The sequence below is a fragment of the Chrysochloris asiatica genome, unplaced genomic scaffold (assembly GCF_000296735.1).
Source record: "Chrysochloris asiatica unplaced genomic scaffold, ChrAsi1.0 scaffold00133, whole genome shotgun sequence".
In the NCBI taxonomy this organism is placed as follows: domain Eukaryota; kingdom Metazoa; phylum Chordata; class Mammalia; order Afrosoricida; family Chrysochloridae; genus Chrysochloris; species Chrysochloris asiatica.
The window spans coordinates 5,934,449-5,944,708 of record NW_006408651.1 but is presented as its reverse complement, the minus strand read 5'-3'; the positions used below and the strand labels follow the sequence as shown (position 1 = coordinate 5,944,708).

Genomic DNA, 10,260 nt, shown 5'->3' with positions numbered 1-10,260 from the left:
ATTATGGTGTTGGAGGAGAATATTGAAAGTACCATGGGCTGCCAAAAGAACAAACAGATCTGTGTTGGAAGAAGTACAGCCAGAGTGCTTCTTGGAGGCCAGGATGGTCAGACTTCATCTCTCATACTTGGGACATGCCGTCAGGAGGGACCAGTAGCTCTAGAAGGATATCATGTTTGGTAAGGTGGAGGGTCAGAGAAAAAGAGTAAGACCCCCAGAGAGATGGATTGGCTAAGTGGCAGCATCAATATGCTCAGGCGTGGTGACAATTGTGATGTTGGCTCAGGATAGGGCAGTGTTTCATTTGGTTGTGCACAGGGTTGCTATGAGTTGGTACTGACTCAATGCAACAACAACAAATCAAACCCTTTGTATTAATTTTGTTTAAATTTGAGTATTTCAAATCAGATTATAGACTGGCTTAGAATATTTGAAGATTGTCATTTACAGATAAAGATATAACATTTGAATAGAAATATTACTCATTTAGCATATTTGGCATCTGTGTGCATTATATGTATTTTTAGAAGGAAAGTGAACATGATAGTCCCTAGTCTCTGAAACCACCAGTCTACTGTGAGATTGACAGATAAACTGTTAACTAAAGCATGATAAATATTATGAAAAACTAGAAAAAAGGCATTATAATAAGGAGTCTTATCTAACTGGGAGGAAAGGCTGTTCAAAGGATCACAATTTAAAAAGCAAAGGCCTACCTATGTGGAATATTATATTTAGTCATAACTCTCACCTAAGAAATCGACCCAGTTACATATGTATCTCAGACTAAACTCAAGATTTTATATATTAAATACTCTAACAGTATATTAAAATATATTTTACAGTTTATGGATTTTTGAAGTTCAAAATATTAAAAACGAAACAGCATGGTTCAAATTTTAACTAAAGAGTCAGACCTAAAATGAGTCAGACCTAAAATGAGCCACACTCCCAGACCATCCTTTTTTCCATTAAACTTATGTAAGATTTAAGAGTCTAGATTTAAAACATGGTAAGCATTCTCCATTAGTTTAATAAACGGTTTCCTTTATGATGATGTAACTATATTATTCTCTATCTACACCCTTAAGAACCTTCAAGTAAACCTAAGATGAATTCTTAGTGAATACTGACTTGTCCTCCATTGATGACAGCATCAGGATTAACAACATTCCCAAGAGACTTGGACATCTTTTCTCCCTTTTCTCCAAGTGTAAATCCATGGACAACCACCGTCCTGAGAAGAAAAGTAACCACTTTAGAAATCTAAAATCCCAGTTATAATGATCTTTTAGAAGATAATTTCTAGTTTGAAAAAGCAACCATAGTTTGACACAAAATGGGTTTTTCTTGACAGATATGTGATTGATTTTCTTGAAAGTAATTCTCAGCAGATTAGTTATCGTAAGGGTTAAATAATAAGCTCTCTCCTATACACAGAAGAACTTTAGATGTTTTCATTCACTGAACAAATATTTGCAGAGCACTATTATGTACTGATTTATTTGATCATTAGAAAAGTATGCTTTATTATCTCAAAATTATCTTTAAAAATATAATTTGAGAAAACCAGCTGTTCTACTGGCTTTTAAAAGCATACTAGATACAAGGAATATGAACAGATAAATTGTTTTCATCTGGAGACAGCCAAAATCACAAGCGATTTAGGAACCGTTCTGATTATGAAGACTTTGCCCACACATTTTAACAAGACACAGCAAATATGTTTAACTAAATAAACCAAACAAAGCAAATCCACGGCCCTCAAGTCTATTAACTACTCATAGCAACCCAGTCCAGGGTTTTCAAGAATCTCAATCTTTATGGAAGCAGACAGTATCATTTTTCTTCCAGGAAGCAGTTAGTGGGTTTGAACTACCTACCGGCCATTCAACCTGCATCCTAAAGCCTAACTCAAAGCACACACCAAACACCGTTTATATTCAACTTCATGTTGTTAAGTGCCTTCAAATCAGTTCCAACTCAAAACCACCCTGTAAGTTTCCAAGGAGCGGCTGGTGCATTTGAACCATTTAGCTTGTTGTCAGCAGTCCAGTGCTTATCTAACAGCACCATACAGGGACTCCTTGTAAATAAAAAAGGTATCTATTCACAAAAGCAATGTTTCAGTTCATTAGTTATTTGTGGATATTACAAATCTAAGAGCACCTGAGCTGAGGCTGTTCACTCTGAACTTGGAATATACTCTCTGAAATTCCTCCTAGTGCTAACATATTTCAAGCTCCAGCTCCACATTGGGTGCCCAACTATTATAGAGTCAATGCTGACTTTTAGGAGCTCTGCTCTTATGATTTTTGCTCAGAGTGACAAGATCTCTCTATGCTGTTTCCCACTTTTGCTTTTTCATCTTAAAGTCTTATTCTTACTTCTCAGATAAGACTGTAAGCTAATGAAAGGAAATGTTTATCAATTGTATTACTCAGCATAATGCTTCATATATTGCCAAATTCTCTGCAAAAGTATGCTGACTGGTTTAGCTAAGTTAAAAATACTTACTTATAAGGTGCTTTCTTCCTTGTTGCTACACTTGTTAATAAAGAAGATTGAAACCAACCCCCAAGCTGGTCTTTTCCTTCCAAGTATAAATCTGCTCTTTGTTCAGTACCTCAAAACAAATACAAAAAATGCAAAAGTCTAAGTTAATTAAAATAGGGAAGTAAAAATGAGTATGTATCAAAAAGGATTCAAATTAAAAAGTAACCATGCTACTTATTGTGTCATGCAATTCTCAATGGCTACAAAGCATTAATGTGAGCTGCAACCTCAGTATTATTCTTATTCCAAACGAAGAACTCTGAGGTATAAACACCTAAAACATAGGTAACTGAAATTCTATTAAGTTAGGGACCGATTCAGAACATTTCCAGTTAAACCACTGTAAAAAAAAAAAAATTATAGTGTCTTTAATAATTTAACAAACACTTGCTCAGCATCTAATAGCTTTATATATATGTTAACTAATTTAATTCTCATGAGACTTTTAAAAGTCCACATTATCATTATCACCATTATACAGATAAGGAAGGAGGCAGAGTAGTGATTGCCCAAGGTTACACAGATAGTAAGCAGCAGAGTTGGCATCTGAAACTAAACAATTGTGCACCATAGATAATTCTCTTAACCAAGAGATCATGCTATCTGACTGTTTGATTTTCACAGCTAAACAAATTAGAAAAAACAATGTCTTATAAATGGAAAAGTATTATCTGCTAATTTGACAATGAAACAGTCAAAAAAAGGCAAAATGGCTTCGAGGTAACCTACTTAGACAAGCATGGGCGCTGTATCAGCATTTCATAGTGAGATAATGGCACCATTTGACAAGCACCAAATGTAACAATTATTTCAGCAAAAATCACCAAGGATGAAGAGCTAACTTAGAGAATGATAGTACACATTTGGAAACCATACATCAGACAAGTGTTTAATATCCAGAGTATATAAGGAACTCTTACAAGTCAGTAACAACATGACACACCAACTAAAAAATGGGCAAAGGACTTGGATAGACATTTCTCCAAAGAAGACAAAATAAAAATGGCCAATAAGCACATAAAAAGATGTTCAAGACTTTTATTCATTAAGAAAATGTTAATAAAAATCACAAAGAACCATCACCTAACATCCACTAGACTGGGTATCAAAAAAATGGAAGCTGACAAGTAATGGTTAAGAAGTGAAAAAGTGGACCTCACATGCACTGCTGATGGGAATACAAAATGGCAGTCACTATAGAAACAATCTGCAGATTCTCTAAATGTCAAACAGAGAATTATCATTGTTAGGCACCATCAGTCAGTTCCAACTCATAGCAACTCTATGTACAACAGAACAAAACACTATCCAGTCCTGAGCCATCCTCACAATTATTATGTCTGAGCCCATTGGTGCTGCCACTGTGTCAATCCACCTTGTTGTGGGAGGGGAGCAGGTTTTTTTTTTTTTTTTTTGCTGACTTTATACGTTTCCAAACATGATATCCTTCTCCAAGAACTAGTCCCTCACGTTTCCAAACATAATGTCCTTCTCCAAGGACTAGTCCCTCACGTTTCCAAACATGATGTCCTTCTCCAAGGACTGGTCCCTTCAAGCACAAAAGACAGGTCTTGTGATCCTCACTTCCCTGGAGCATTCTGGCTGTACTTCTTCCAAAACTAATTTGTTATTCTGGCAGTCCATGGCATCGTCAATATTCTTCTACAACCGTAACGCAAATACATCGATTCTTCTACAGTCTTCCTTATTCACTGTCCAACTTTTCATAAGCTTTTGAGAGTCACCTTAGTTCTCAAACTGACATCTTTGCTCTTTAACATTTTAAAGAGATCTTTTGCAGCTGATTTACCCAATGCAAAACATCGTTTGATTTCTTGACTGGGGCTTCCGTGAGCAGAGATTGTGGACCTAAGCAAAGTCAAGTCTTTGACAACTTCAAGTTTTCTCCATTTATCATGATGGTATTTATTGGTTCAGTTGTGAGGATTTTCATTTTCTTTACATTGAGGACCAATCCATAATGAAGGTTGTAGTCTTCGATCTTCATCAGTAAGTAGTTCAGGTCTTCACTTTCAACAAACATGGTTGTGACATCTGCTTATTGAAGGTTGTTAATGATTCTTCGTTCAATCCTGCCACATTCTTTATATAATCCAGCTCAGATTATTTGCTCAGCATACAGACTAAGTATAATAAAAGGATATAACCCTAATGTACACATACCATGATTTTAAACCATTCAGTATCCACTTGTTCTGTTCAAATGACTACCTTTTGGACTCTGTACAGGTTCTTCATGAGCACAATAAAGTGTTCCAAATAGCCGTTCTTTTAAATGTTATAGTTTGTTATGATGGACAAAGGTGAATGCCTTTGCATAGTCAATAAAACACAAGTAAACATCTTTCTAGTATTTTGTGCTTTCAGCCTAAATCCATCTGATGTCAGCTATGATATCCCTGATTCCACATCCCTCTTCTGAATCCAGCTTGAATTCTGGCAGCTCCCTGTTGATGTACTACTGCAATTGTTCTTATTTTAGGAAAATATTACTTGAATGTGATTATTAATACTATCTGATGATTTCTGCATTCCGTTGGCTCACCTTTCTTTGGAACGGGCACAAACATGGATCTCTTTCAATCAGTTGGCTACCATTCTTAACATAGACAAGTGAATACAACAACTGTTGCATCAGCTTGTTGAAACATTTCAATTTGTATTCCCCATCAATTCCTGGGGTCTCATTTTTCAACAAGTCTTCAGTGCTGCTTAGACTTCTTCCTTCAATGTCATCAGTTTTTGATCATACAGAACCTCTTGAAATGACTGAACATCAACCAATTCTTTTTGGTACAGTGATTTTGCACATAGATACCTTCAATATTCCAGTGCAAGACTTGAATTGTTTTCTTCAGTTCCTTCAGCTTCAGAAAAGCTGAGTGTTCTTCCCTTTTGGTTTCTAACTCCAGGTCTTTGGACATTTCATTATATTTGACTTTGTCTTCTTAAACTGCCTTTTGAAATCTTCTGTTCGGCTCTTTTATTTCATCATTTCTTCCAGTTGCTTTAGTTTCTCTGTTTAAAAAGTCTCTTCTGACATCCACTTTGGTCTTTTCATTTGTCCTGTCTATTTAATGATTGTTTGATTTCTTCATGTATAATGTTCTTGATGTCATTCTGTAACTCTTCTAATCTTGGGTCATTAGTGTACAATGCATCAAATCTATTCTTTGAGATGGTCTTTAAATTCAGGTTGGACATAATTTGGTTCACATGTTGTTGTTGTATGCATCAAGTCAGTTCCAACTCATAGCAACCCTTTATAGTTTCTGAGGAGCAGCTGGTAAGCTTGAGATGCTGACTTTGTGGTTCAAACTGACTTTGAAGTCTAGCACATTAACCCAGAGCACCACACCAGACTTATTTAATTTTCTTCAGTTTCAGCCTGAACTTACATATAAGCAATTGACTGTTGCAGTCAGCCTCTGACCTTGTTTTAGCTAATAATATTGAGCATCTTGATTGTCTCTTCCATAGATGTAGTAAATTTGATTCCTGTGTATTCCATCGGGTAAGGTACAGGTGTATAGTCATCTTTTATGTTGTTTATAAAAAGGTTATTTGCAATGAATAAGTCGCTGGTCTTACAAAATTTTATCATGTGATCTCCAGCACTGTTTCTACCACCAAAGCTATATTTTCCAACTATGGATCCTTCCCCCTTTGTTTCAAACTTACACATTCCAATCATCAGTAATTATCAATGCATCCTGATTGTATGTTTGATCAATACGAGCTTGAATAAATTGGCTTTAGTACTGTCTAGTTGGCTAGGACTCATAACCACCCTGTCTAGAGTTTCCAAGGAGCGATTGGTGGGTTTGAAATGCGAACCTTGCAGTTAGCAGTCCAGTGCTTATGCAACAGTGTCATACCATGACTCCAAAAATATGGAACACCATGAATTTACATGTCGTCCTTGCCTAGGGGCCATGCTAATCTTCTCTGTATCCTTCCAAATTTGGTATGCGTGCTGCCAAAGTTAGGAGAAGTCTTCAGTTTCATCATCACTGACTTTAGTGGCTAGTGAGTAAATCTGAATAGTAGTGAATTAACTGGTCTTCCTTATTTTTGTTGTTAAGTGCCACTGAGTCACTTCTGACTCATAGCAATCCTATACAGAGTGGGTTTCCAAGGAGCAGCTGGTGGGCTTGAACTGCTGCCTTTGTGGTTTGCAGTTCAGTGCTGAGTGACACCAGGACTCTGATCTTCCTTGTAGGCATGAGGATATTATCCTATCACAGGCAGCACTGTATTTCAAAATGATAGTGAAATATTCTTTTTGATGAAGAAGGTTATACCCAACATAGCAAACCAAATTAATTGTCAGACTCAAAATGACCAATACCAATCCATTACAGATCACTAATACCTAGGATATATCAATATTTATGGGTTCCATTTTATTTCTGACAATTTCCAATTCTTATTTATAAAAAAAAAAATGGAGACCGCCTGATTGCCCATCAGCAGCGGAATGGTTAATCTTTGGTATATACACATAATGGAATTCTGTAAAATGATGAATAATGATGAATCTGTGAAACACCTCACAATATGTTTGAACCCGGGGAACATTATGCTGAGTGATATTAGTCAATCACAAAAGGACAAGCATTATATAAGACCAATGTTGTAAAAAGTTTAAAAAGGTTTCTTGATAAAAGTAACAATCTATGATGGTTATGGTGGGGTGGGGGTGGTTGAGGGAAATTTATTTATGGGCTAGAGGATAGAAACATTTTAACATGGGTGGCAGGGAAGGCAATATGTAACAACAGCAAGGTCAGTAGAAAAAAGATGAATGTAGTGTGAGACACAGGCAGGAAAGCAATAGTTAAAAGTTAACATAGGTAAATGCTATTAACTGTTGGTGTGTGGAGGGGATTGCAACCATGTATCGAGGCAAAGTATATGATTTGTTGAATGTAAAACTGATGACCTGCTCTGTAAACCTTCACTCAAGTCACATTAAAATTATAAAAAAAAAAAAAAAGGAAGGAAAAAAAACAAAAACGGGGAAAAAAAAGTTTCTTTGTTTTTCATATACTGGAGGGAAAATATACGTGCTTATGTAAAGAGAATAAAATGTTATAGCTGCAACATCTGGAATGCTACATCCGTAGCTATATTTCTTCTACTAACTTGTAGTCCTTTATATGTAACCATTTAAAACTTTTACAGTACTCAAGTCTCATCCTACCTCAAAATATTAATTTTCTTCTGGTAGCAACATTTTGGAGTCCTGGTGTGGTGCTGTGGGTTAATGCGCTAGACTGCAAAGCTGTTTGAACTGCAAGGTCAGCAGTTCAAGCTCACCAGCAGCTCCTTGGAAACCCTATACAGAGTCGCTATAGGTCTGAACTGACTTAATGGCACTTTAACAGCAGCAACAATTCGGATAATGCAATATGCAATATGAGAAAAATAGAAAACTATAGAAATAATTTTCTAAAATGAGTAGATGATGAGTAGCAAGAGCCATCCCCTAAGCTCCCCTTTCATTTCTTTTAAAACTGCCTCTTTCTGGTCTAATGAAAAGATCACTAACAGTACCTACTACCATGGATTCCAACTAAAGTTTAGTCATCTTGGAAATCTTGGCAGAAACATATGTTTCTAAGCCTTGAGTGGCTCACCTATAACACAAGGGCTTACATCAGCTCTAAATCTTTGCCAGATCCAAAATTTTTAATTTTAAGAAAAGCTTGTTGCATAAAGACCTCTTTATACTGAGAGAACTCTGAAGACTACAAGGGGCTGGAATGAGACTACCTAGGTTCAAATCCTGACTGTGGCACTTACTGACTCCAATTTGACAAGTAGTTTACCTTTTCCAATGATTGCATTTCTTCTTCAATAAAATGGAAATAAGAAGTCTATCTTCCTTATAAGATTTACTCAAAAGATTAAAGACGTGAAATATACCAACGCTTAGGTGATAATAATGCCTAGTCTGACACTAACTAAGCTATGTGACCCTCTTCTAATCTGGCTCTGATTCAATCTGATTTCCTCTTCGGAAAAATGATGCGGTCAGATTATTTTGATGATTTTCAAACTTTGTTTCATAAAACTGGATTCCTTGGGGACTACCAAGTGAGCCAAGAGAATGAACTGATTAAGAGAAGTTAAATTCTATTTTTATGTACTGTGGTTCTAAATAAATTTTTATCCGGAAAAAAAATTTCAAAATCACTGGAGTAGGTAGGTGGTTCCTAAGGGTCCTTCTGGTCTAAAATGATTTTATTGGAAATCACCTTTCCAATAAAGCAAAAACATGAATAACTAATTAGAGAGCTCTTTTAAATAATATTTATATGTTTTTAAACTTCTACTATAGTCTATCTACCCAGAAGAAAGATGAGGTTTTCTGCTTCAACAAAGATATACAGCCTCAGAAGCCCTATAGAGGGTCACTATGAGTCAGAATGGCCTTGAAAGCACTTACCAACAACAATATAATTTACTAGAAAATTACCTGGAAGGACATGAGACCATGAAGTTCCACTATCAAACCAGATGTCTAAAATATCCTGACCTGGTACATACTCCAAGGCATCAGGACCACCAACCTAAAAAAGATAGCAGAGTAACATTTTTAATCACGCTTACATATTAAATGCCAAAAAACAGTCTTAAAATAAAATTCACTGTATATAAAAGTATCACTTAAAATGTACACATTTACCAATCTAAGTATGAACTGAATTTTATTTTCTTAAAATTAACTTCCAATTTATATTTTCAGATGTGTGATGCACTGTTAACTCAAATTCAGATCCTACAAAATCCTGCTGTATCAAAGGTAGACACTTGTTCTCTCTTAATTTCCAGTCTGTAAATCATTACATTTCAGTCACAACTGTCGTTGGCTCATAGTAAACCCATGTACAGTGGAATGAAACGTTGCCTGGTCCTTCTTCATGCCCCTAACTGGTTGCAGATCAGACCACCATGATCCATACATTTTCATTAGCTGACTGTTTTTTCACACGTCTTTCTTCCTACTTTGTATTTATCTGTAAGCTCTCCTGAAACTTGTTCGGCATCACATCAACATGCAAACCTCCACTGATGGCAGGGCAGACAGGCAGTGGCCCTAGGCGGTGGCTCTGTGTTGTGTGCACTGGATGGGTATCAGACCCAGTCTCCCACACAGAAAGCAAGAGTCCTACCATTGACAAACCAACACCTCCACAGTCACAATGACATCATCGGCTTAATCAACCTCATCAGTCAAAATCCATCTTGGCCCTCAATGAGACCACAAAGCCCATCACACTACACCACTATATTACATACTAAACTCATTTTCAAGCTGTACTGACATAATTTCTAGCTAATAAATTAATTCCCATTTTATGATAAAACCTTTTAAATCCCAAGGATTTCACATGTTGTTATTAAGTCATGCAATACAAAACAAAGGCTGCAATATAAATATAAGTACAAATTTACCTGAGATAAGACTTCTTTTGGAAGAAGCTGCTCAGGGGGAAGAGTCCACCAGATATCACTGCCATGTTGTTCTACCAGTTTAATAATATGCTCAATGGTCTGGCTGTTGGGGGAGTAAAGGCACAATTATGCAACTAGCTACTATAACTAATACAAAATAGCAATGGTACTTCCAACAAGGCTGTAGAAACTCTTAGAAGAAAACAAAAGGGCAAATTT

The 10,260-nt window shown here is 36.2% G+C and overlaps 1 protein-coding gene across 1 annotated transcript in view; it reads right to left on the bottom strand.

Moving 5' to 3' along the window:
• Positions 1–10,260, bottom strand: part of IARS2 (isoleucyl-tRNA synthetase 2, mitochondrial) — a 126,200-nt gene that overhangs the window by 16,029 nt on the left and 99,911 nt on the right. The window contains exons 13-16 of the mRNA XM_006869714.1: positions 10,042–10,144; positions 9,062–9,155; positions 2,518–2,626; positions 1,135–1,237 (exon numbers count right to left, since the gene is read on the bottom strand). Of these exons, the coding sequence (XP_006869776.1) occupies positions 1,135–1,237; positions 2,518–2,626; positions 9,062–9,155; positions 10,042–10,144 (409 nt within the window). The remainder of the gene's footprint in view (positions 1–1,134; positions 1,238–2,517; positions 2,627–9,061; positions 9,156–10,041; positions 10,145–10,260) is intronic.